At 55.4% G+C, this 27,242-nt stretch overlaps 2 protein-coding genes across 2 annotated transcripts; both read right to left on the reverse strand.

The window, feature by feature from the left end:
* Positions 1–1,940: 1,940 nt before the first annotated feature.
* On the reverse strand, positions 1,941–4,248 carry EVA1B (eva-1 homolog B). The gene is made up of 3 exons (XM_021554791.2): positions 4,149–4,248; positions 2,833–2,949; positions 1,941–2,750 (listed from the first exon to the last, which is right to left on the reverse strand). The coding sequence occupies exons 2-3, from the start codon at positions 2,897–2,899 to the stop codon at positions 2,338–2,340; spliced, it is 480 nt and encodes a 159-aa protein (XP_021410466.1). The 5' UTR covers positions 2,900–2,949; positions 4,149–4,248; the 3' UTR covers positions 1,941–2,337.
* A 586-nt stretch (positions 4,249–4,834) lies between these two features.
* STK40 (serine/threonine kinase 40) lies at positions 4,835–26,648 on the reverse strand. The gene is made up of 12 exons (XM_021554787.2): positions 26,555–26,648; positions 20,478–20,590; positions 18,495–18,614; positions 17,433–17,518; positions 16,842–16,985; positions 15,445–15,672; positions 14,592–14,644; positions 11,677–11,792; positions 8,458–8,602; positions 8,068–8,187; positions 7,712–7,796; positions 4,835–7,049 (listed from the first exon to the last, which is right to left on the reverse strand). Exons 3-12 carry the CDS (start codon positions 18,604–18,606, stop codon positions 6,831–6,833), a joined length of 1,308 nt encoding a protein of 435 aa, XP_021410462.1. The 5' UTR covers positions 18,607–18,614; positions 20,478–20,590; positions 26,555–26,648; the 3' UTR covers positions 4,835–6,830.
* Positions 26,649–27,242: the final 594 nt, after the last annotated feature.

Consider the following 27,242-nt stretch of genomic DNA (forward strand, 5'->3'; position numbering starts at 1 on the left):
CTCCTCAGCACCCCACGAGCCCCTTCGCTCCCCGGCAGGTGCAACCAGAGAGGAGGACAAGGAGGGCGAGGACAGCGAGCCCCGGGTGAGTCCTGGGCTGCAGAGGGAAGGACAGGGATGTGCCTGGGCTGGGCATGTCACGGGCAGGAAGCGCTTCCTGCCCCACTCTTGTCAGTGCCGGGCCCGGCCTCAGCCCTGCCTCTGCCTCCTCTCCCCAGAGCTCCCAGCCCAGCGAGGATGGAGCCCACCAAGCTCCCACTCACCAAGAGGATGGCTCCTGCTCCCCCCGTTCCTGCCAAGACCAAACCTGCCCCCGTGCTGGCCGCCAAGTAAGAAATGTGGCTGTGCTGGGGTGTCCAGGGCCAGCGCCATGCTCGTGGCTGGCCCTGGCATGGGGCTGGCACCTCCCCGGCTGTGCCACTTCTCATCTCTGCTGTCCCCAGGCCCAGTGACCCCCAGCCCAGCGCCTCAGCTGACATGGAGTGGGGCAGAGCCGGTGACCCAGGTAGGCTGCAGGGGTTGTGCAGGGGTGGCCTGGCCCTGCTCAGCACCAGGGGCTTATTCCTGTTCTTTCTTTGGCAGATGCCAATGGCTTCAACACGGTGTCAGTCACCACAGCCAGGTTGAGCCACCCCACAGCCACACGGCCACGAGTGCCCGGCCAGCGGCCACCCAGCATGGTCCTGGGGAGCACGGGGGGTCCCCATGGTGGGGAGCAGCCCCAGGGGCTGCCCCGTGCTGCCCTCTGTGCCCCTGTCCCCAGCACGGGGCAGGCTCCTGTCCCGCCGTGGAGCACAGAGGGGCTGGAGGTGTTGGAGGGGAGGTCACTGGCCCTGGAGGACCTGAAGGCTGAGGTCCGGACCCTGCACATCCTTGTGGACCTGATGCGAGTCCAGCACCTGTGAGTGGGGATGGGGGTGTCAGGGAGTCCCCAGTGGCTCCTGGCTGTTTGCTGCTTGCCCTGGCCCCAGCTGAGCCACCCTGGATGTTGCAGGCGGGACCTGCAGGACCTGCGGCAGGAGCTGTGCCAGGAGCAGGCTCAGCGCCAGGCGCTGCAGGTGAGTCCCTGCCAGGGGTTGCCTCGTCCTGGGGTCCCCTGTGCCCCCCAACAATCACAGCCTCTCCCCACAGGCAGAGATCGAGCGAGTGAGGAAGGGGCTTCCCTGTTAGCGTGGGGGGGCTGCAGTGCCCAGCCATGGCATGGGGCAGGTGGGTGGCACATGGCTCCAGCCTGGTTCTGCGCCCGTTGGATACAAATGCCCACCCCACACCCAGGCACTGCTCCTTGAAGCAAAACAGCCCCAGGACCTATAGAAATTCTTTAAAATAAACTATTTTGGGTACAGAGTGCTGTGTGGGGGCTGTTGGCTGCCATGCCCCTGACGGCCTGGGCTGGTCCTGCCAGGCACAAAGGGTCCCACCATGGATCAAGGGGTCCCTCCAGGGCCCGTGGCAGGGTTGGGGCAGGGCCTCCTCCTCCTTCAACTCCTCCCCCTCCTCCTCCACCCCCGCACAGTTTCCCAGGCCAGCTCCAGTCCCAGCCCCAGCCCATCCTGGCCCCCCGCCACTGGAGAACATCTGGAAAACATCTGGATCCTGCTGGGGCTGGCGGCGGGGGGGAACCAGCCTGGGAAGGAGCTATTTTTATAAAACTGCCGGGGAGGGGGCAGCGGGGCCCGGCACCCCGAGGGGCTGGGCTGGGCTGGGGCAGGATGCGGCCCAGCCCGGCGGGAGCTGCCGCATCCCTGGGGAGCAGCGGCCGGCCCGGAGCCCAGCGGGAACATCCGCCCTGGTCCGGCCGCAGGGCTTGGGTCACGGCGGGCGGCGCCGGAAAAGACCCGGCTAATTTTAGTGGGGCCGGGAAGGGAATTGGCTCGGGGAGAGGCCGAGACCGTCCCTGTGTCCAGGGCCCCCAAAACGCCGGAGCCGCCACGCTGGGCTCTAGTTCGTACAACAGCACCATGTTTGAGGGGCAGGAGCCCACGGCTCACACGGGGGTACAGCCCGGCCCTGCCCCATGGGGTGAAACCCCCCCAGATCCCGGCTGAGCCGGGCAGCAGGGGCTGCCCTGTCCTTGTCCCTGTCCCCGCGTGTCCCGGGGCTGCTCGGCTGGTGCCAGCCGTCGTACCAATGGCTCAAAGTGCATCGTGTCCCACCGTGGCGGGGCGAGTCCAGCCCCGGGGGTGCCCGTGACCCCGGGGTCTGGTGCGGGGACAGTCCAGGGCAGCTCTGCCAGCTCAGGGGCAGCGAGCAGCCCCCCTGTCCCCCTGGTCCCTCCTGGCACGGTGTGGGATCGGCCGTGGGGGAGCAGACACCGTGCCAGGGCAGCTGCCGGGCTCAGTAGTAGTGGACGCGGCCCAGGGTGCCGATGGTGCCGGATCCCAGGATGTCGGGCTGCCCGTTGCGCCAGATCTCGCGGATGATGCGCTCCCGCTCCTCCAGCCGCTGCGCCCGCTCCAGCTCCTCGGCCGACGCGAACACGTTCACGGCCAGCGCCCCGTCCCCGGGGCCGTGGCTCTCCAGCGGGATCTCGGTCACCGGCAGCAGCGACTCAGACGCTGCGCGGTCGACGGTGTCCTCTTCGTCCTCGTCCTCGTCGTCCTCGTCGTCGTCCTCGCTGAGGTCGCCGGGGCGCGCCGGGGGCCGCGGGGACGGCCGGCAGGACAAGCGCAGCACCAGCAGGCACAGGGTGAGCACCAGCCCGAAGCAGACGCCCAGCACGAAGTAGAGCCCGAAGCTCTCCGGGTTGGCTGCGGGGGGAACGGAGGGCGTGAGGGACCCGCCCGCGCCGGCCGGGGACCCGCGGTGCCTCCCGGCCGCGCCCCGGCTCACCTCGGATGTGGGCGTACGCGGCCATGCTGTTGCTGAGCAGCTCCATGTCCCTCCGGCGACTCTCCATCCTGCGCCTGGCAGATCTCAGCGGCTCCAGGGATGGCACACGCTGGGCATCTGCGGGACACGGGCTGAGCAACGCTCTGCAGGGGCTGGCATCGCCCCAGGTGCCCTGTCCCTCCCGAGGCCGTGCCGGGGTGCGCCCAGGGGCTCCTCGCTGGGCTCCAGCTGAGCAGGGGTTCGTGCCTGGGCTGGAACCCCACAGATGCTGAGCTGGAGCGTCCCACTCCCACCGCCCTCCGTCCTTCCTGAGGGACCAGGACGGATACGGCTCCTCCTGGCCACGGCATCAGGCGGATCCGTGGCACCGGGCCAGGCTTTCTGTCCCATGCCCGGCCATGGGATGGGTCACGGGGCAGAGCAGGGTCCCAGCACCAGGCTGCCAGTGCTCATGGGCGCACACGTGTGCTCCACACACTCCTGGGGCAGTCCCTGCCCCTGTCCCCGTCCCCCACACTGCTCCAGCCCAGCTCCAGCCTTGGCCCTTTGCCGTGGGACCCTGTGCAGGGACAAGGCCAGGCACGGGGCAAAAGCCACCGGGACAGGACAGCGGGCAGGATGAGAGGCAGGGCAGCAGGAAGGATGGGCAGCAGGGCAGTGGGAAGGATGGGAGGCAGGACAACGGACAGGGCATGGCGGGAGAAAATTTGGCTCTGGCAGGGGACGAGCTCATTCCGAGAAACAGCCCCAGAGAGGGAGGAATGAGGAAAGAAATGCAGAAAATGTGACACATCAGCAAAACCATCCCGGACGGTCCAAGCTGAGGGGCCGCAGCCCCTCTAGCGGGACACCCCAAAACAAGTCCAGCAGGGTCCCTAGGAGGGGCGGGTGCCCTCCCTATCCAGCACGGCCAGCCCCTGTCCCGGCAAGGGGCTGCGCTGAGGCTGGAGGGGCACAGCCCACCCTGGAACCCCAGGGATCCCTGCCGATGGCGGGGTGCCGGTGAGCGCCGGGCTGGCTCTAGAGCCTTGCGGGTCCCCAAGAGCCGAGCCCCGGGTCAGTGCTGCGTCCCCGAGCATCACCCCGTGTCCCCCGCTCCGTCCCCGCAGCCCGAGCTGTGTCACCGAGCCCCGCGCCCTCAGCCCCCGTGCCCCGCACTGCGCCCGCGTCCCCCAGCCCCAGAGCAGCCGAACCGGGACGGGCCGGAGCCGGGACGGGCCGGAGCCCGGACAGCCGCCGTGGCCGTGGGCCGGGCGGCCGCGGTCCCTCGCGGTGCCCGGTGAGCGCCGCACGCGGTGCCCGGGGCCGCTACTCACCGGGTGGGAAGGCGGCGGCGGCAGAGCCGCTGCACTTTGGCTGGAGCGAGGGAAGAGAGAGCAAGGTCTGTTTAGCATTAACGCTGCAGCAACAGGAAATAGTTCGGAGGCGGCTGGCGGTCAGCGCTCCCGCCGGAGCCAATGGCAGCCCCGGCCGGCGCTGAGCGGGGCCGGGGCCGGGGCTCGTCCCGCTCCCCCGGGACGCCGCGCTCGGCCCGGCACTGGAACCGCCCCGGAGCGGGGCCACGGGCGGCCCAGCCCCGGCCCGGCCTCGCCCAGCGCCCATCCGGCCGGGCCGGGCTTGGCTGTGCCAGCCTAGGCTGGGCCGGCAGCGCCGGAGCCAAGGCGAGCAGGCTGGGGGGCTCAGCCCCAGCCCAGCCCCAGCGGCCGCCGTGGGGTGGGTGCCAGCCCCACAGCGGTGCCTGGCTCAGCCCCCAAGCCGGGCTGGTGGGGCCGGGTCTCAGGGACACGAGGTGATCCCACCATGGCCACTCCAGGCCAGCCTGGGAGGGACAGGCTCGGTGGGACTCAGGGCATTGGGGCAGGACAGGGCTGGGGGTCCCATGGGGCACTCAGGGCCGCTGAGCTGTGAGCCCCCCACCCCCTCCCCCTGTACATGTCCCAGAGCACATCAGTACCCCAAAATCCCCCATCCCACCCATCCCTTCCCTGTGGGGTCACCGGGCTGTCGTATGAAGTTTTATTGCCGACATGCAGGAGTAGTTCCGATGTAGTACAAAAATAACGTCTTTATACAAATTTTTTTCCTCTTTTTTTTTTTCTTTTTCTTTTTTTTTCCTTACAACAGGCTCTGTCCCGCCGTGGCCCTGTGGCCCCCATGCCCCCTGCACCACCCCCTTCCAGTTTGCCTTAGCACAAGTGGATTGACCGGTGCTGCCACTGCAGGATCCTGGTGTGATACAGCCTCAGGGAGTCCCAGAATATTGCTTTTTGCTTTAACATTGGGGAAAAACAGTAAAAATAAACAGGGAATGAGGCAGGAGAGAACCAGAAGGAGAGAGCAGGGCCCTGCTGGGGTGCTCAGGGGCTCCCTGCCCTGCTGCTGGTGGCACGGGGGGGGGGGTGATGGGATCATGGGACAAACCCATCATCTTCAAAATAAATAAGGCGAAAGAGTTGGGGCTACTGGCTCAGCTGGGGTGGTGCAGGGAGCTGGTCTGTGTTAGTGTTCACGAGGCCCTGCCTGGCCACAGGGCCTTGGCGAGACGCAGGCAGGACCTAATGCCCAACATGGCCAGGGAGGTTCAGGTCCAGCCCCCTGTCCCCACAAAGCCACTGCTGGCATGGCCCAGCTTAGACCCCGTCTCCTCCCCCAGCCTGGGGCAAGAAAAGGCAACAACACGCTACAAACATCTGCAACTCGCTCCCTGCCCATGCCCACTGTGCTGCAAGAGCTGGGCCCAGAGAACAGTGCAGCCCCAAAAAGCAGGGCAGCCCCCCCAGCTCCAACCCTCCCTGCTCACAGGCTGGCAGGAGGGTGATGCCAGGGCTGGGAGCAGCCAGGAGCAGGGAAGGAGGCAGCTGAAGAACGTGCTGCCTTGAGCAGAAGCCCTGGCCAGGGCACTGGGAGCCCTGGGAGCTCTGTGTGAGAACAGTCATCTGGCAAGACAGGCATCCAGTTCATAAATGAGGCTCAGAAACAATCGTTCCTGCTCTCAGCACAGGCCAAAGCTCTTCCAGCGGCACCAGGTGACAAACCAGGATGTCCTTCCCCTGCCTTGGCATGAGGGCAGAGGCAGCCCCAGGTTTGGGCTGGGATGGCAAGAAAAGCTGGGAACAAATACAGTAGAGACTTCAGCCAGCCCCTCCTATCTCTAGGCAAATTATTTTGGGAAGCTTTTCACATTATAACTCATATATTACATCTGTACCACAACTGAGGGGGGGAAACACTAAATCAGAATTAATGCAACTGTAACTGCACCTGGGATATGCTACTAAAAAATAAGATTAAATCATAGATCCTTATAAACAAAAGGAATCAGTGAGAGGTGGGAGAGGGGGCAGGAGCCCTGGCGGGCCAAGTCCTGCAAAACCTTTGAACTGGGGACAGGATCTGATCCCTGCAGGCGGCGCTGCCCCGACGACTCCTCGACTCCTGCCTGAGGCGGTGGCCACACAGGACTGGCCAGCATGGCCAGACCAGGTGGCACGTGAGGACAGAAACAGATTGGATGCAGATGAAGGGAAGTGGGAGGTTTCAAGAAATTCTGCCTTTCGAGAAACCCTGATAAATCCAAGCTTATTCAAACCACACGGAGCGGGTGCCACGGGCTGGCTCCGCGCTGCACGGCCACGGCTCTGTGCCAGCAGCTTCACCCTTGGAAGTCTCCTCCTTTCCCATGGGCTTTGCTCGATCCAGAGAACAGCATGGTTAAAAAGACAAGAGAGGTAGATTACAGTCATGATCAAAAGCAGATTAGTCATCTAGGCTTCGATTTTAAAAAACAGATTCCAGAAGATGCCAAGAGGTTGCTGCTTCCAAAACTAGCTTTTCCAAAAGTCTTCTCCGTCCGGAGCGGGCGTGAGTGCGTGTCCCTGGACAGAGCTTGGGATTGCTACATTATTCCCCATCGTGGGACACCGGTATTGCTGTAGGCTGGAGCAGGCGAGGTGAGGGCAGACTGCAGGGTGGTGCTCGTGCTCTTGGGGCATGGGCAGCTACTTCCGGAGGTACCTCTGGGCCAGGATGGCCGCGTCCAAAGGGTTCATGGGCTGCGCGTCGTGGCCCAGGCGCCGCACTGGAGGGATGTTCCCGAACTGCCGCTTCTGCAGGAAGCTCTTGGCCTCATGCAAGGTGTTCTTCTCCTCAGCCAAGAGCAGCTGCTGCCTCATGTAGTTCTCGAACTCGTACTGGGAGCACTCCTCCGTCACCTTCACCTGCAGAGACTGACCTGTCACAGCCACACCTGGCAGCCCCCACGGTTCCTGTGAGCTACCACGGGATATCTGGGGTCCTAATGCAGGAAAGGGCCCTGCTGCTGGGGATGCAGGTAGGATTTCGCATGAGCTAGCAGTGCCACCAGGACACAGCTCTGGCCATCACAGCAGCTCTGTCCTGACATGGCTCATCCCAACCCTGGCAGTATTGAGGCTGCAGCTGCTTGACCCCTGTCCCTGCGGGACCATCACAGATCCTGCATGGCTGTCCCTGGGCAGGCAGGCCGTGGCTGACACTTTTAGCACGAAACATACCGGCAGGAAAACAGGATGTTTGCTCCCATGGCAGAGCTCACTGGGAGCCAGAGCCAACACTGCTGCCTCCTCCCAGCATTCCCAGCTGTGGGAGAGGCAGTGAGCGCTGCTGGGAGCACAGTGAGCTGCTCTCATCAGCTCCGGGGCTCAGCTCACTTCCTGGCAGCTCAGCCAGCTGGATGTGCCTCCTGCTCCCAGCAGCATCGGCCTTTCCTTCCGCTGCACAACGTGAGGGACTCAGCTGGGTCCTCCCCGCCCTCCCCTTCCCAGCTGGGGGTGGGTGCCATCACAGACAGATTGGCACAGCAGCAAGGAAAACCAGTTCTGTGGAAAGCAGGGAAACCTACCTCCTGGGGGTTTTCGGGATTAGCCACTTGGTCATCTATGTCCGGCACCACTTGCAAAGGGCCACTCAGCGAGGACATGGACTGCCTGGAGGAGAGCACAGCATTGGGATCCAGAGCATAGCACTGGCTCAGCCACCCTCACCCAGCCCCAGGGTGATCCCACTGGGATGGCATGGCTGCCATGAGCATTTGCACAGGCTGTAAAGCTGTATCCATCAGCACACAGTGCTGGACACGTGGGATTTAAAGGCTTACTGCAGTTCCCAGACTCTCCTCTGGCGAGTGAGCCAGCCACAGCTGCAACAACACAGCCTGTGGCCAGAGACAGCGTGTCCTGCCTCTCCCCTTGCACATACCAGGACGCTATGATGGAGCTGAGGGAATCCAGCACTTCAGAAGCCGTCAGGCGCTGCTGCGGGTCCAGGACCAGCAGTTTCCGGATCAAGCACACAGTGTTTTCTGAGACCCGGCCATCCCTGGGACAGACAACACAGCGTGAGCAGAGTGTGGCAGGATGGACATGCTGGGAGCACAGGCCAGGAGCTACAGGAGCCAGGAGCTACAGGGAGCCACCACTGCTCTGAGCTTGCCTCTCCTTCCCACAAACCATCCCCTGCTCCTGCTGTCTAATGCACACAGCCTGCTGTCAGTACTGCTGTGACCCTTGGGGTGCTGAGGGCAGCTCCTCCAGCTCCAGCTGGCCCAGTAAGCCCCCGTGGCCAGGCAGGGGGGCAGGCTGTACTCACTCGGGGATGGTGTACTCGGCAGCCTTGATTTTGCGGAAGAGCTCCTGAGGTATGCTGTCGTAGAAGGGGAACTGGCCGTAGAGCATGGTGAAGAGCACCACCCCCAGTGCCCACATGTCGCTGGGCTTCCCACGGTATGGCCGGCCTGCAGGGAGAGGGCACACACAGCCTGAAAATCCTGGAAAGCACAGCCTTGGCAACCCACCTCACCTCCCACAGCAGAAGTGCTGAGTAACTCCCACATGGGACCTTTTTTCTAAGCATTAACCAAAACACTTAAGGCTTCCCATAACATGACACCAAAACTCTTTCCAAGGCGGATCCTCTGCGAATGAGCAAATTGTCCATCTCCACACAAGTGTCCTCCTGTTCCCTATGGAGCAGGAATATCCCTGCTGTGAACTAAGGGCATCAGGTAGTTGGAACTGCTGTGCTGGAGTTCCCAGGTCAGTGTCTCTCACACAGAGCCACCCAGCTTGCAAGGTGGAGGGAATTTAAGGAGCAGGAAGCACAGGGAAGGAGGATGCAGGAAAGAAGACCAGGAAGGATAAAGGTGAGCCCATGGAGAAGGGACTCTGTCTGTGGGATGAATCTAGCACTGAAGCCAGATGTAAAGGCACAGAGTGTGCACAAGGTGCTTTCCTACACAAAGACATTTAGACAAAGATACTGAACAAACCCTAACCCTAACCCTGCTGCAGCCCCAGGATTCACCTGATGGAAATGCTGCTTCTAAGCCCCTTTGGCCACGATAATCAGCACACAGCAGCATGGATAGGGTCACAAAATCAAACCCCAGTGCTACAGCAGAGCACAGGACTCAGGGAGAGACTTCCTCTGACTCACACAGTGAGTCACTGCTGCAGCATTTGGTATTTGTACTAATTATTCTTTGCTTTATATGCTCAGAAAAAGGCACCTCTCCCTCCTCCTTCCAACTTTTCCTGCTGTGACATTTCAGCAGCCATCCCTCAGCAGAGACAGCTTCTCCTGGAGACCCACAACAATGATTAATTCCTCAGGCGTTCCACTTCCCCTGCACAGGAGCAATACAGAGGGATGCGCCAAGGCTGAAGGTGCTGGTGAGGGCTGGAATGTCCTCAAGTAACTTCCCCCTTGATACTTGGAGGGGAACTGTAGACTGAGCAATTTTGGGAGAGCACAGGATGGGCCCCATGGGAAGGTCTGTTGGCACACACCAGAGCTGGGGTGCAGCACAATGGCAGTGAGAGCCAGGCTGGGCAGAGCAGGATGAGTCCTGAGCTAGGACTGAGCCTTGCAGGGTCTCAAGCAGCCTCAACTGCCAGAGATCAGCCAAGACAGCCTGTTCAGTGCCCCGTGGCAAGTTACACCACAAGAGTGCCCTGAGAAAAAACATGACAAGGTAGCTGGAGGCCTGGATAGATCAGCACCCCAGAGCAGAAAGGAGCAGCTCCTTGTAGCCTCCTTCAGCCACTTGAGCCACAACTGTTCCAAGCTCCTGCAGAGCAGTTGGCTTCTATCATCCATCTGGTCACAAGGGCCTCAGGATATCCTGCAGAACAGGAAAGGCTTGCAAAAAGCCCCAGGATCCACCTCCTCGCCTGCCTTTGCTCCCTTCCTTGCCAGGAGGGAAGTGCCTCAAACCTGCCTGGCAGATCAGGATGGAAGAACTCAGCTACATTTACTGCTGCTGCCTGCAAACCTGACAAAAAACCTGCTGAGGGGAGTCCACTGGGACTGGATCTTCCAGGACTGGCTCCCTCTGAGGGCATTTCTGCAATACAGTTGCTTGGGATACCAGGAACAAATAACTCAATGCCTCATATCTGGATCTACAGGAGGGAGAGACTTTGTATGCACAGTCCCACCTGTACGTGCAGCCTTCAACACTAATCTGGCTCACCTGCATTAGAGGAAAAAACTCCCAAAATGATGTCTGGGTCACTACACTGACAACAGGACCACCCCTGCCTGCTCCAAGGCTGGTACAGGAGCAAAGAATCACCAGGTTGGAAGAGACCTTCAAGATGGAGTCCAACCCAGCCCCAACACCTCAACTAAACCCTGGCACCCAGTGCCTCATCCAGGCTTTGTTAAACACATGCAGGGATGGTGACTCCACCACCTCCCTGGGGCAGACCAGTCCAGTACTTTAATCACCCTTTCTGTAAAAGCTTTTTCCTAATATCCAGCCTGGTCATAAAATGAGACCAGGTTGCTCAAACACGACCTACACTCCTAAACCCCTGCTGGCTGGGTCTGATACCCTGGACATCCTGTAAGATGAAATCAATATAAACTGTTCCATTACCTTATCAGGTACTGAGGTCAGGCTAACTGACCTATAATTACCAGGATATTCCTTTCCACCCTTCTTGTGAATGGATGTCACATTGGCCAGCTTCCAGTCATCTGGAACTTCCCAGTGAGCCAGGGCTGCTGGTAAATGATGGAGAGCGGCTTGGCAAGTTCATCTGCCAGCTCCCTCATCACCCTGGGGTGGATCCCATCTGGTTCCAAAGATTTATGAACAGAGCAGAGATGAGAGCTCATGGAGAGAAACCTCCTGAAGCAACTGGACAGAAAGCACAGCTGTTCCTGATGGTCTCATGCACTGGGAACAGTAAAAGGCAGGAGGACACCAGGGAAAGCTGCTCTGTTCTAGAGCCAGACTCTGCTCAAAGCTCTGATAGAGACAAGGCACAGGCCAGGCTGCTGGAGAATGGATCCAGCCCAGACTGCTCTGGCCTGCTGTCATCATTCCTTTAATTTTAAGTAACTCCTCTCAGTTGGTCCAGAAGCTGCCCAGAGGGTCACTAGTTCCCTCCTGGAAGTGAGCAGATGGAGGAACTGGTGCTCTTAGTGCACAGCTGGAATACACTGACATGCTGGTGGGATCTGGACTGGCTGTCCCTCAGGCCCAGGGTATCACCTGCAGCTTAAGGAAAGCCTCAGGAACTGGATTCTGACACTGGAAACAGAACATATTATCTGCAGTCAGACTAATTTGGGAACAGGCAGATTTGAATTAGCTTTGAAGTTCAAACAAGTCTTAAGAAAAAAAGTCAGGCAAGCTCCTCCCCTCTGACTTTCCCAGCTGGAAAAGCAGACCAAGTCTCCTATCTGGAACCTTAATTAAGAGGTTCTCATGAAGGTACATATGGCAACACAATAGGTGGGTTTATTTCTTGTCAGGAGGCACAAATGAGTGAAATGAGTGTCGAGGGGAATTCCTACCACTGAGCACGTCTGGGCTGATGTAGGCAGGGCTCCCACGCTGGTCCTTCAGCAGGTCATCCTCGCTCACCAGGTGCTTCCCCAGGCAGAAGTTGGTGATGGTGATCCGATGAGTCCTGGGGAGAAGCACAGGGGGTCAGGGAACACAGGCCATGCAGCACAGACAGCAAATTGACTCCAAAACTGGGACTGTGCCTGTGGGGCTTTCTGGGGGGCTTGAAGTGCTGGGAGAGGACAAACAGAGCTGTAAAATGAATTCTATCCCAAAGGGGAGGGATTCCATGCCTGCCAGCAAGGCTTGCAAGGCACTCACGGGCAGGAAAAAGGCTCTGTGACAATGTCTGGCCTGTGTCAGCATGGCTGTAAGCACAGGGTGTACCTGGCTTATCTTGCAGCCTTGGCCAGTCTCCCAGGAGCATCCCAGCCTGCAGCACCAGAGCTGCCCCAGGTGTTGCCTAACCACTGGAGGGCATGAGTGTCAACAAAGCTGAGGTTTATTTCAGCTGCTGATTGTGCCCTGCACTTCCCAGCTGCCATCTTCTCCACACAGCATTTTCTGGGAGCTAAGGAAAAACACCCTGTGGAAGCTGCCCCGTGCCTGGCCCCTGAGCACTGTGTGTTTACAGTCACCAGAGGAGCTGCAGGAGTTGTGATCAGACTCAGCACAACCATGCCTGTGTTACTCAAGAGTCCCACACAGGAGCCTGGTGGCAGCTCCATCTGACCCACAGGACTGCTCTGCATACACAGGTGTGCACAACACAAAGCCTGATCAACACCCAACAACCTCACACAGAAAAGGCAGTGCTGCAGGTACACAGAATTCCTTTTTTAGTTCACCCCTACTTCCCTATGGCACTGCCAGCTTCCATTAACGATTCTTTCCAGTGCAAGTGAGCTAATTACAAAACTATTGTTCCATTAATCTTCCCTGTCATTCAGATAATTTGGATTTTAACTTACAATGTAAAGGTGTGAGTACAAAAGTACTCTCTGGAAGATTTCTTGAAAAGTATTTCACAAATAGAACCTGAGAGAATGGATTAAGTCAGTCACAATACCCAAGAAACATTTCCAGCCAGTCTCACAGACAAATGAAATAGAACCAAGTGTGGGTTGGCCACAAAGAGCTGGTTATTAAAAGAGACAGACTTGTGTTTAAGAAGTGTTAGCTTCAACTGTCGGGAGACTTCCCTGGCTGAATAACAAACTCCAGGATTTGTTAAGGATTTAAAAGACTAAGTGTTCTATAGGACACTAAAATGTTCAGAGTTGCTTGGTTCTATTTAGTCCCTGAAATTTGATCTAATCTGTAATCACTCAACTCCTCCTCCACTGGCTCATGAGGAAACCTGAGAGGCTTTAATGCCTGTGGGGAAGGAGGTCTGAGGGAGCCGCAGGTGGGATGTGCCTGCCAGGTCCTGGCAGTGCCACGTTGTTACCTTCCTTCCCTGCCCTGAGAAGGGCCCTGGCTCTTGGTGAGCAGGGCTGGAGCAGAACAAACGGTTCTGCTGCTCTCCATGGAGATGGCTCTTACGCCTCTCCCACCCTTCCCCGTGACTCACTGCTGCACAGCCTGCAGCTCTCCCTCACCAACGCTGAGTAAAAAGCAAAAGCAGAGATGTAACACAAAGAGTGACTCTGGCAAGTGTGTTCAAAGCTTCAAACACCTCCCCCTGCTCGTGGGGGCCTGCGTGTAGCTCCATCGGTGGGGTGCTCCCCTGCACCCAGTGCCCAGAAAAGGAATTCTGAATGGATCCTTTGAAGCACCAACCTTTGTCTGCCTCTTGCAGCAAGGAGGAGAATCAAAGGAGCAAGCAGAAGAGATTTATCTTAAAGCAGCTCTACAGAAACAACTTGAAACAACTTAGAGGTGGCCCTGAGAAGCAGCAGCAGCCGTGTGTGTGTGTGTGGGGGGGGAACCAAGAAGTTCAAGCTCTGTAGATAAAACCCATTTCCTCTCAGTGTTAGGGAGGAGAAAGCAGCAAGCTGTGAGCCCAGCAAACCTGCAAGCTTTGTAGACTCAAAGCCTGCAGAACTCCAGCCTTCCTGCTTTTTATTCATTCCACAGAAACCCAGACAGTGTGAAAAGGATGAATTCCACTCATTCTTCAAGTAAATGCAAAATATTTAGTCAGTAATGTAATCCTGGAAGAGAGAGCAGAGGGGATCTGAGCTGAACTAGGCTGCCAGCTAAAGAACACAGACCCCAAGGCACTGAGCAGCTCCAAAGAGCCACCAAGCAGAGCCAGGCCACCACTCCCTGCCCTGAGGTCCTGCTGAGCTCCTGCCCCTCTCTGGGCTGGTCCCTCTGGGTCTGCACCAGCATCCAGCACCTGCCAGGCTCCAGAGGCTCCTGTCAAACCAGCAATGGAACAAGGGAGCCATTTCATACACAAATACACACTGGACAGAAGTGCTTTTGTTTAGATAAGTCAATATTTCACTGCTAGCAAAAACACAGCAGTGCAGCAGTCAGATCTAACACTGCTGTGATTGTGGAACAGCCAGCAGGGCTGGGAATGCCTTTAGCATGATGGAGGGTGAATGATGGGAACAGAACCAACCACCATAGTTTTTTGGTTCTTTCTAATATATATAAAATCAGTACTTCTCTTGCAGGTTACTAAATTACTATAAAATTGAGTTTTCAGCAGTTAAAATCCAAAAAGAAGTCCTGACAAGGGGCCACTAAGCTGGGTGGGAAAAGTGAACTACCCACTATTCGTTTTTGGGGATTAATTTATATAACTTTGAGCTAGATTTGTGGTTTTGCACAGCCTGCTTTCCCTTTCCCTCACCCTTCTGCACAAGAGCACTCAACAAGTGCTGCCTCTGGCTGTGTTTGTATTAACAATCTGCTTCAAGGAAGAAACAAGACTACTGCCAGGCCAGCAGCTCTCCAGCACACTTACCTTTTGTTTAGCACCATGTTTCCTAGTTTCAAGTCTCTGTGCACAATATTTTTCTGTAAAAAAATATAGGAGTATTACATGAGCAAAAGCCTATTTGTTGTAGAAGTGCAAATTTCATACTTGCACAAGAGCACTAAAAAGAAATCATGGCATCTGTACTCTCTGAAATAACCCAGGTCAAGGTTCCAGGTCAGGTTTCACCCTGAGTACTTTGTGCCCTTCACTTTTGATTACAATCAGGACAGAACAAGCAAATTTGCTGCTCTGAACACAAAGACAGACTTAGTGTGCCCAAGAGACCTGAAAGTGAAGTGTCCAGGCTTGGTCAGAGCAATCTGATGGGCATTCCTTTACCAGACCCACACTGCACTGTCCTGTGTCACAGGGGAACGAGTCAAACATCAGCAGAATCCATTTTTAGTACAATACTTTCTACTTCATTGATCTCAAAATGTGTAGCTTGAGGTTCTGACCTTCAATCAATTTTTACACTCTGATTTATTTTGCTTCTCAAGGAAACAGTTTCTGTTTCCTGTGTTTGATCAGGCTCTCTCCTCTTTGACTGTCCCTGTCTGAGGTTACCACAGTGGTTCACCTGACCTGCCCACAGCCCAGCTGGCCCCTCTCCACAGCCCACAAACACCACATTATCATCCAGAAACGTGAGGAGCAGGAAGGGAAGGGAATGCACTTCAGGGCTTGGGGCACGAGGCCTTATACAGAGCACTGTAAACATCCATGCCCTGTAACCTGGCCACTGCCTACCCCAGGAAGTTTTGAAGCATCTGCTCTTGTGATGTGGGAAAGCTCTGCCTCCCAGCACTGTAAGGGAGCTCTCTTTCCAAGCTCTCACCTTGTGTAATGCTTCTACCACTCGTACCACGTCATAAAATATCACCACGGTCTCCCGCTCGCTGAGTCTCTTCTCTTTAATGACATAATGCTGCAGATTGATCAGATCTGCTGTTTTGTCACTGAAATCGTGAGCACAGAGACAGTCCAACACCAGGCAAATGCGCTTCTTCATCTTTCTGACCATCCTGTTGGCTTCCAGATCTTCTATGATTTCACAGGCTCGGTCCTGTGGGGAGGGAAACACAGCAGCAACCCTCAGGGAAGCACCAGGGCACATGTACAGAGCCTAGCAGAATAAAGAACTCAATAACTGGGAGGTGATCTCAAAATACAGTCACAGTGCTTGGTCTGTGTCCTGAGGCAGGACTTCAGAAAGATACAGGAACTCTACTTAATGAATCACAGAATCCAAGGCTGGTTTGGGTTGGAGGGAACCTTAAGGTTCATCTCATTCCATCCCCTACCATGGGCAGGGACACTTTTCACTATTCCAGGTTGCTCCAAGCTCTGTCCAACCTGGCCTTGTACACTTCCAGGGATGGGGCAGCAACAACTTCTCTGGGCAGCCTGTGCCACGGCCTCCCCACCCTCACTAGGAAGAACATTTCCAAGGAGGAGGAGTACAGAAGGCAGAGGAAGTCTCTGCTGTACAGCTCTGTGTGCACATCAGCACTAATGCTGTTTATGCACACAGAACACCTTGAGCTGAAACCAGGACAGGTCTGCAGTGGAGCAGCCTCTGGGAACAGAGGGATTCATCACACTGTTCATAAGAGGAACAGAAATCTCAAGGCACAGTTATAGCAGTTCTTCCATGACAGTAAACAAGACACAGCTGAGCTGGACATTTGGCTTATTTAAGATTCAGTACAGATGGTCTCAAGTGAAAAGTGTGTTGGAAAAATGTAACCAGCAAGTCAGGCAATACCAACACCCAAAGCAGTAATTGCTATCAGCCCCTCACATCAGTGAACAGCCCTAAAGGCACCCACAGCAACACAATCCACTCACACAAAAACTGACCAGCACAGTATCTGGTTTAACTTGCTGAATGGTTTCTTGGCTATTTGTCCCCTTTAACAAGTTATAAACAGTACAGAGACTGAAAGCACAAATTTAATTCTAAAAAGTGTTAATTAATTTGCCAATGAAATAGCTGTTGTTCTGTCTGAAGGGGGGTGCTGAATGCCTGCCCCATCTGTGAATGTTCTCACATTTCCCAAAATCCTGCTGTACTCTCCTGAGCTCCTGTTTGAAGCAGCAGTGGTTAACCTCAGAGTGCTGCAACTTGGACACACAAGAGCAGGGTCAGCACAAACTGTACACTAAACAAAAGCAGCTCAATCCACCAGCAATCCCTGGCATTGTCCCAGCCTGGATGGTGACCAAGTGTACCTGGAAGAGCCCGTGATGATGGACCACTCCTTCCTGGTTGTGGAGCAGGGAAAGAAGAGAATACTCCGTGTGCAGCAGCATCTTGCCCTGTCGCTCCTCCTGGGTTTCTATTCCTTTGTCACCTCTTTCTTCTAAGGTGAGAATCTTCAGGAAAAGGGAAAATGCCTTTACAGTTCCTAGAGGCACACAAATGCCCCCAGCACTCTCTCATTTTTGGCATTCCCATGTGTTTACAACTGGTGGAAGTGCTTTGATGGTTGTGTCCTTGCCACAGGTCTGTCAGAAATCAGCACCATCCCCAGCAGCAGCTTCATTAACATGGAAAGGTGGCTGTTTGCAAATATCCCAGGTGCTTTTTCCCTCCTGGAGCTGCCCCATTCAGGTACAGATCCAAGGGCTCTGGGAGAGCAGCACAGCAACAGAGGCCTCATCTGAGGGCTGATCTGGACATGGATCTGGCCCTGCCAAGGGGGAACTGCAGCAGCCACATCCCAGTGCACTGGCTCAGCCCACACCACTCACTCACTGCCCAAGTGCTTCTGCACAGGAGCTGGAGAGCCCTGAAGGTCTGGGAGCCTGCAGTTTGCTTACCTTCAGCTGATAAAAGTCATCTGTCCCGTCCTTTCTTGCCAAACACTGAACAATACTTGGCACAGGGGAGTTACCTAAACGTGGACCTACAGCACAAAGCAGAAACAGACTTGTTTTCCCTCCAGCAGCAGTGACTAACCCAGGTTACATCAGCTGTCCCCAGTTATGTTTGCTTGCACCAAGTTCCCTTTTTTGCAGGAGTTTGAGTGCATTTTCACAAATCTAAAGCCAAAAAAAAAAAAAATGTCTTGAACTCTGAAACCTTTTTTTAGGATAATGTTTCATTTTTCTCTGAAGAAACATTTATCAAAGCCCACACATGGCCCAGCTGTTTGCAGAAATCCTGATTTCTGCATGCCTGAACCACACAGCTCTTACATTCACAGCTACACCCATGGCAACTGTTGCTGCCACACCTGGGAACACAGCTGCCACCTCTGCAGGGATGGCTCAGGGGTGTCCAAGTTAGCCCAGATTTCAAGTTCACATACAATCTCCACTCCTCACTTTAAAGCAGTCAACTCCAATTGATCTTCCATCAGTTTCCGATGTGATTGGTTTGATTTTTGACAGTTTGTATAACCAATTCTGAAACAACAACTATTCTAGCAACTCTCCAGAGCTGGCAGAGTGGCCTTGCCTTAGTACATACCACTTTGAGTGACCCCTAGTGAGTTGTTAAGTTGCCCTCATGCTGATGTGACAACACATTTCAGGTCAGCAGGGTCAAACACTGCCCCACAGCTCTAATCAAAAAAACCCCAATGAATTTGGTATTTTACAAAGTTTAAGAGTTAAAAAAAAAAACCAAACCAAACCAAACAAAAACCAAAATAAATCCCCCATGGGGATAAAATCAAGATCTTGTATTTCTCTCCCTGCCTGCCTTGCTGCACTGGCATCCTACATCTCCTCAGCTTGGCCAGCTACAGGAGCTCCCAGGCTGCTGCTCTGCACATCCAGGTAAGACACGGAGTTACACACCTGCTTCCCCTCATTCCACAGCGCCCTTTGTTTGCAGTTTTGCCACCCTGCCAAGTGCAGAGCCCCCTCCCTGCTTACCCAGGATGAAAGGACCTGCTCTCTTGGCGTTATTCCCGGAAATCCCCGCACACAGAGCCTTTGCCTTCGCGGATGTTTCCCCAGCTCCTCTGTCCGATGCTCGCCGCTTCATCCTCAGCTCTTGAAACAGAAGAGAGATCACATCTAATGAGCCACTGAGTTATTTTCTCCTGTTATCCCTGATTTCTACTGGAAGGCTCTCACCTACAGATGCACTGGTGGCTCTGCCTACTTGTGTGTCTACACACAGCCCTGGCTCCCTGCTGACAGACCAGGGGTGGGCTGCAGGCTCAGAGCAGTTCTCAGGCATAAATCAGCCTCGTTATTCAGGGCAACATTTCCTACAACAGTTGTTTGACAGACATAGTGGGAACAAGTCAAGATAATTAAAGCTTGTTTTACAGCAAAAACAAGTTTGCAAATTAACATATTCCAAAAGCTCTGAAAGAAGATGCCCAAGCCAGCTCTGTGTATGGGTGTCTGCTGCTGCTGCAGCCTTTGGGGGTTCCTCCACAGAGGATCCACATGAGGCATCACAGCCACCCACTGAGTCCCTCAGAGGCTCGAGTCTGTTCCTCAAATAGCCAAGAATGCACAAAACTGACCACAAAAATCAGCGTCTTTCACCTTTCCCAACAAGGGCATAGAAAAAACAAGCACAATAGTTATTGTGAAATTCAGTTCAGTTCACAATGTTTTTTCAAAAATGTATTTTTAGCCTTGAAAAAAGTCCCCTCTCTCTCTGTACCTCATTAGACTCTGACCTTATTACATCTCCATCTACCTACATCCAGTGCAGCTGGAATTTGGACTCCAGCATGTAAAACCCTGTCACCTCAGCCTCCACGTGCAGGAATCAATGCTGTGTTTAGAACTAACACACTATTAAATGCTCCAATGGACATTCCAGTGAAAAGCAACTCTGGTGACAGCATGTGTGTTTTCTTGCACAACCACTATGGGCAAAAGCCCATTTGATCTATTAGATGTGAATCTCATAGTTTGCATCTAGGAATTTATTCAAGGTCCACAGATCACCTCCTCCTTATTCAGGTAGTGCAGAAAGTCTGATTTCCAACGTCCATTTTCTGCTGCTTAGATTTCTAAAGAGAATTTACACAGCCAAGATCTAAAGGGCCAAATAAATTCAAGGTTTATGACTAAAGCTAAAGAAAAGTCTTGTTTCAGTTTAGTAAGAAAAGCATCTCTTAGGTGAGCTGCTAGGTGTGGTGTGAGCTCTCCACATCCATTAGCTCCAGCCAATGGAAGCTCTGCCTCCAGTACAGCTCCTCTTCATCTCTAGATTTTAGAAAATGGCTTCAAAGACTTTTGCAAACATCTACACATTCAATGTCTGTGCTCTCAATTTTTAAAGATACTTTGGGGGCTAGGTGAGAAGAGGAACCAAGCACAGCTCCATTTCCTTACTCAAACCCAATCCCAGGAGTTCTTCCCTAAGAGGTTACTACAACAGACAGGGGAAAATAATTTTTGGGTTGTATGTATTTGTTTTAGAAGATTCCAGGTGTTTCAGCACGTAAGAGATTGATAAATCACCACCCTGTGAGTGAAGTTCACTCTTGGCAGTCCCGCCCTTTCTGTGGACACAGGCTGATCTCACTGCATTGATTCATCCAGCAGCACCTGTCCAGGACCAGAAGGTAAAGGGAGGAGCCTTGCAGCAGACTTTGCATCCCTGCACTCCTGACTCCAGCACCTTCACACCTCCACAGAGCAGTGTCACCATCCCAGTGAGCTGGACAGGACACAGTTCTGACCCCAATGTGCTCCTTGCTGTTCATTCTGCATCCCTGACCCAACATCCTTATGAACTCCTCCTCTCCTTGCACATCAGCACCTCTGCTGGAAACACGTGAATAACAATTCCACTGGAGAAACCCCCTGCACAGGAGCTAGGAGATAATCCCACTGTGCAATTTGGCTTACTGGTGCTACTGCAGTCAAAACAACCTGAGGACTCACGTAGTTCAGCATCAACTGTATCGTTACTCTTCTTCCAAACTAGGTTTTCCAACGTCTCAGGAGGCAGGAGTCGTCACCTTGGAGAAGGCTGGATGGGCAAAAGGTCGAGGACTCTGTAATGTGAAATGAGATACACTTGATGCTGTGGTTCTGGATTATTCTGATTATGATAGCACAGGATGCACTGAACCTTTATGGCCCCAAATATCTCTGTTTGTTTGGGAAAAGGATTGGAGCTCCTGGTGAGAGAATAAATGGGCTCTGGAAGTTCAGTTCCTGCACTGCTGGACAAACTCCCATCTCCAAAGTGATGCAGGGCAGGCCTTTGGAGCAGGGACAAACATGGGTTCCACTTCAAACCACGCCATGCAGCACCTGCCTGGGCTTAACAGCATCTCAAACACACCTGACTGAGCACTGAGACTCCTTGCCACCACCAGCAGCTTTTTATCATGCTAGGAGTTAGCAGAGTTCGGGTCAGATCAGTATCTCATATCACTGTCCCTGGGACGGAGTGTTTTAAACATGGGTTTGTCCTGGTTCCTTGCAGCAATGTAAGAGGCTCTCTCTCAAGACTGATCCTCCTGACATCAAAATGATTTTTTCTTTTCAGTCTTAAGAACTGGAAAGTCCCACCTGTTTGTAGATAGATGCATCCCTTCCTCCCAAATCCAAGCTAAATCAAACCACCCTCCTCCCTTGTCCTGCCATTGGAACAAAAATGGTCCCTCACACAGACAAAGTTACAAGTCCAGCACAGAAATTTATACTTAATTTTGATGTGATACAGGGGATATATCAAACATCTCACTGGAGAAATCAGTCCAAAGCCTCTCAGTGTGCTAGCTAGGGCTTTAATAGAATTATGAATCAATTAATGTGGGGACCTAAATGTAATGTCTTTTAATTATGTAGCTTAAGGAAATAGTTTAATTTCTGAATTACTGTGTAATTCAGTGACTGGTGTAACAACAGTGGAAAACATGAGATGAGGAAAGCCCTTTTCATCCCAGAGTAAGAAACAAGCAGGTCCTGCAGTCCAGCAGCCACAGCTCAGAGCTGGAAAAGGTACCTTTGGGGCATGGACAGAATTACTCAGCAGCACAGAAACCACTCATGGCTCCAGAGCAGTTGATCCATCCCCCACTGGACTTTTGGGGGGCTTGTCCTGCACCAAGGACACAACACGAGCTCAGTGGTGGTTACACTTCTTGTGTGAGGACTGGGAACCCCAAAGTGCTCGATCCTGCTGCTGTGATGAGTTCATCACGGTGAATAAGGCAGTGGATGAGCTGGGAACCAGCAGCAGGTGACAGAGCACCTGCTGGAAGTTCAGGAGTGCTAAGAAGAAGCTCCTTTGAGGAGCTCACACCATTCCTGGGACCTGCCTCTGAAGACCAGTGATGGAGACATTCTGCCACTGCAGCAGCATTCCTGCCCAGCATTCCCTCCTGAAGCCAAAAGCTGCAGCATTTGGGATGAAGCTGGATAGCTGCTCCACAGGTTTTTGTCCCTCTCTGTGCAGCCTTCATGTCTGCAAAAATGAAGCTAAAAAACAGAATCACATGAGCAGCATCAGGCTGCACCTTTTCCCACCCAAACACCACACTGGGCAGTATTTATCAGTGATGGTTAATCCAAGGTCACATTTAAGCCTGGCTCATGGGAAGCTTTGTTGGACATGACCTAAAAACCTCCATGAACAAAACATTAAATGGGTAAAAGCTGGAGCACGGCCCAGCTTCCCACATGGAACACCAGCAGGTCGGTGTCACTGCAAGGAGCAACCATCCCAGTGTTGCCTCACTCCTTCCCGGGCAGACCCGGCCAGGAACAGCTCAGACCCGAGTCATCAGCACGCCCAGGGACAGAGCCTCGGCTCTCCCTGGAAAAGCTTCCCTGAGAACAGGCGGAGTTTGGATCAGGCAGGCCTGCGGAGGAGTCACTGGCTGGGGGATTAAAGGGAATGTTTGCGGGGCAGATCCCAAGGAAAGCAGGCTGTTGCATTAAGTGGATGAAATTTGGTCAAAAACACACCCCTTGTGTCCCAGCTGGTCCTCAGAGACCAGGAGCACATCCAGAGACCTCAAAGACCAAGAAGACATCATCCCACCCTGGGAGCAGGGAGAGGAGAGTCACCCACCAAGTGTATCCAAAGGCTTTCTAGCTTTTCTTCCTTCTCAAAAGGTGAAATTTCTGCCCCCCTCATCTACAGCCCACCCATATCCTCTTCCTCCCACGCCACACACAGAATGACCTAGGAGGGGAAACTGAGCAAGACAGTCATGCGTGGTAGCATGTACTTCATTAAGCAGATGTGCATTTTAATATTTAAATGACCCATAATCAGGCAAAAGTTACTTTCTGGACATAGTGTCCTTCAAAGTTTCAGTCACAGGACTTTTGTTTTGTTGTTCAGCACCAAACCAGGCCCATCCTGTCTGTGCTGTCCCTCCTCCTGCAGCCAGCTCAGCCTTCCCGACATCAGCCAGGAACAATTTCATCCCTAAAGATAATGTGGAATGCACAGGGGAAGACTCAGCCCTTCCCTGGCTCCTTGCTCATCATCTCACATGGGCATGCAGGGAGCAGGAGTGGGGGCATCAGGGTGGGCTCCACTCCTCTCCCTTTGCACAGCACGGGGGAGATTCCTTATGCAGGAATGTTAAGCTACTGAAGGCTCAGGGACCTGAACCACTCTCCAAAAGAATAATATATATATATATATAGATACATATAAAAAAAGCCCATTGGATGACTCAGTCCAGCCTATGTTCCGCTGCTCTTCCGGGAAGGGAAGCCTGCTCCCGAAACAGAGCCCTGACTCACAGGGTTCTTGGAACCGAGAGGAGACTCATTCAACTTCTTCCCTAAGCGAGAAGTTCGCTCAAAACCAGGCACAGAGTTTCTCTGCCCACAGGAGTAGGAAGAATCCTGGGGTGCTGGGACAGCCCTGTGCTGTTGGAAGGCACCCAGGGGAGCCTGGACTCGCTGAGCTCTACAAGCTGGGAGACAGGAACACCTCTGAGCCGCCCCACTGGAGATCCTCCTTCCTCAGCCCAGCCTGTGGATCAGCTGAATCCCAGGCACAAGGCACAGCCAGACCTGGGAGCCCCTGCAGGAGCCCAGCACACCTTACCTCCACCCACATCCAGCTGTGGTCAGTCTCCAACTTCTCAGGGACAAAAAAGGCTTCCACAGGCCAAGTCACACATCAGGGAAAGCAAATTCCATCCTGGCTGCCCCCCCGGCAGCCAGGGAAACTCTGAAGCACAGGCTTCCAGTGCGTAATTACGGCGCAAGCAACAAGCCAGGCTTTCTTCAAGCCCTTCTGATGCATCAACACATGAGATAGCCAAGGACTCATCTCTGGGAGTTCCCTCTTTGGTTACATAAACACCAACCTCAGCTTAACCCGTTCGTGCTGCAGCACAGGCCACATCTACCAGAAAAAATCCTCATTCCAGCACGACACCCTCACAGCAGCAGCCTGGAAATGCAGCTGCAGCACTTGAGGCTGCATTGCTGCCCCAGCACAGGAGTCCCTGACCTGGTCTGTGCCTGCAGTCAGGCTGTGCTCACCTCCCAAACCCCACCAGGGGTGAGCAGTGGGTTGTATGACAAGGTTTAATTTCTCACTGATTGCTTCTGACACTATCAATATGCTATAAGCCCCTGCAGCAGGACCTCTGCGTGCACAGAGTGTGACCCACACACGTGCTGCCACTTCCCAGCAAGGTGTGGCTGCAGTTTCTTTCAGCAGTGACTCACCTGGCCCTACCTGGAGACAAACGTGTTGAAGTTACCTGCACACATTGCCAGGCCTACGCTACCGGGGTTTGCAGTGTGACAACACACTGACAGGAACTGCACACTCATGAAAAAATATTAACCAAAACAGCCTGTTTCACACAGAAAATGGCCACACAGAGCCTAGTCTGTCCAGCAAGAGGTCCCAGGCAGGAAGGAGACACACACTGTACCTGCCTGGAGCCTCTGCGCAGGTAACATCCCTTGAGCTCAGTGGGCAGGTCAGGCACAATTCCCAGGGCTGTTCCTATTCCTAGTCACAGAATAATTTGGGTTGGGAGGAACCTTAAAGACCCTTCTACCCTCCTGCCATGGGTAAAGAGATTTTTCACTACCCCAGGTTGTTCCAAGCCCTGGAACAACCTGGGGCCTGGAACATTTCCAGGGATGGGGCAGTCACAGCTTCTCTGGGTAACCTGTGCCAGAGGTTACCCTCACAGGCAAGAATTTCTCCCAGATATCCCATCTAACCCTGCCCCCTGTCAGTGTAAAGCCATGCCCCCTTGTCCTGTCACTTGAGGCTCTTGTAAATAGTCTCTGTCCATCTTTCTTGTGGCCCGTTCAGGCACTGGAAGGGGCAGTTATGTCACCCTGAAGGCTCTCTTCTCCAGGCTGAACAACCCCAATTCTCTCATAGCAGAAGTGCTCCAGCCCTCTGATCAGGTTGGTGCCTCCTCTGGACTCGCTCCAACAGGTTGGTGTCCTTTCTGTGCTGAATCACAGCACAGCTTGCTACCTATGAGGCTTCCCTTGCCTCTCCCAAGCTCTGAAACATCCTGAGGGCCACAGCCCAGCTGAACTTTGCTTCTAAGGAGCACACTTATGAGATCAATCCCTCAGCATGGATACCACAGAGAAACAATCAAAGGATGCAGCACGAGCCCTCCAGCAACGGGGAAATATGTCCTGAATCCTGAGTGCTGCCAGCCCAGGGCTCCATGCCAGCAGGTGAGTGCTCCCGTGCTGTCCCTCAAGCCACGCCTCACCTGGGTGCCAGGTGCCTCACCTGGGTGCCCCATTGTGTCCCTGCTGCCTCAGAGCAGCCATCTGTCCCACAGCACAGGGCAGAGGGGCGGTGGCTCAGCCCCACCACATCAGGCAATGGCCTCTGCTCTGACTTCTCCAGCTCCCCCTGGATATGGGATTGCAGCCCGAGACCCCCAGCACACCTGTTTATACCAGCAGATGTTAAGCCTTTTAGCCATTAGGGCTCTAAACTAGCAAAGAACTGAATCCCCAACTCTGGTGCAGCACATTTCAGCACAGCCTGGGCAGGAGGGAGCAGCTGGACGGGCACAACCCTAAATCCCCCATACAGGGGTGGAGACGATGCCCCATGAGGTCCCCCCAGCAGTGAGACACCCTCAGCACTGCACAGGCAGCAGGGCTCCCACAGGCCAGACCAGAGAGGGACAGCACCTGGCTCTGGGGGTGGGAGGTGCCCCAGCCCCTCAGGTGAGCTCCCACGGAGTGCAGGGCAGGGTCTGTCCCTGCTCTGACACCTGCTGATGTTACTCACCCTCACCCAGAGACACAGCCCTCACCTACTCACTGCTGAGGCACACGAGGCTCCTCCTCCGCATACAGCTCCCGAAAGTCTAAATTCAAAGATTCCTGCCCAGACTGGACCGTGACCCCAGTCACGGGCCGTGCTTCCTTCGGCTCCCGGACGGACCTGCCACCGTGCTGGCAGCACCGCCCCAGCCCCCGCGGGGCTCAAACCCAGCCCCGGCCTGGAGAGCACCGAGCCGAGCGGGGCAGCCAAGCCCCCAAGCACCTGGGGGGCTGCCCCGGCCCGGTCCCGTCGAGGCCCGGTGCATGAACGGTACCACCGGCGCGTCTCCCCGCAGCGCCCGGTCCAGCGCACAGGGGCACCGGGACGGGCACCGGAATGGGGACGGGGACCGGGGCCATATCCCACCCGATCCCCGCTTCTCCCCTCAGCCCGCCCCATTCCCCCCGCGGGCCCGGTTCCCCCGGCTCTCTCACCCCTCACTCACCCTGTCCCGGTTCCCCGCTCTCTCACCCGGGCCCGGTTCCCCGCTCTCTCGCCCCTCACTCACGCTGTCCCGGTTCCCCGCTCTCTCGCCCCCCGCTCTCTCGCCCCTCACTCACCCTGTCCCGGTTCCCCGCTCTCTCACCCGGGCCCGGTTCCTCGCTCTCTCGCCCCTCACTCACGCTGTCCCGGTTCCCCACTCTCTCGCCCCTCGCTCTCTCGCCCCTCACTCACGCTGTCCCGGCTCCCCGCTCTCTCGCCCCTCACTCACCCATGGCCCCGGGCCCGGCCCGGCCCGGCCTCGCTCCGCTCCGGCGGCCGCCTGGCACCGGAAGTGACGCGCCGCCACCGCCCCCCGCCGCCAGCCCGCCCCCTGCTGGCCGCCGCCGGAACGGGGAAACGGCGGCGCTGATTGGGCGACGGCGACAGCGCGGGCGGTGATTGGAGGAGAGCCCGGGGGCCGGACCGGGTTTTGCAGCTGGCTCTGATTGGTTAGGACGTGCAGAGGCGAGGGAAGCAAGCAGCGAGCGCTGATTGGCTGTGGCGCGATGAAGCCATCGCTGATTGGCTCAGGCCTGGGCCAGGAGCCCGCAGGGTTGGTGAGCACGCGGGAGATTCGAACGCGCCGTGATTGGCCAAGGGGCGGGGCTTGTCAAGATGGTCCCGCCCACAGAGCACACAGGCCCCGCCCACAGAGCCCCGCCCGGCGGAACCGGGACCCCCGAACCGGGACACCCGAACCGGGACCCGCAAACTGGGACACCTCGAACTGGGACCCCTAAACTGGGATACCCGAACCGGGACCCTCAAACGGGGACCCGCAAACACACCCCGAACTGGGACCCCTAAACTGGGATACCCGAACCGGGACCCCCAAACCGGGACACCCGAACCGGGACCCGCAAACTGGGACACCCCGGACCGGGACACCCGAGCCGGGACCCGCAAACTGGGACACC

Source organism: Lonchura striata, chromosome 26 (genome assembly GCF_046129695.1).
Source record: "Lonchura striata isolate bLonStr1 chromosome 26, bLonStr1.mat, whole genome shotgun sequence".
NCBI lineage: Eukaryota > Metazoa > Chordata > Aves > Passeriformes > Estrildidae > Lonchura > Lonchura striata.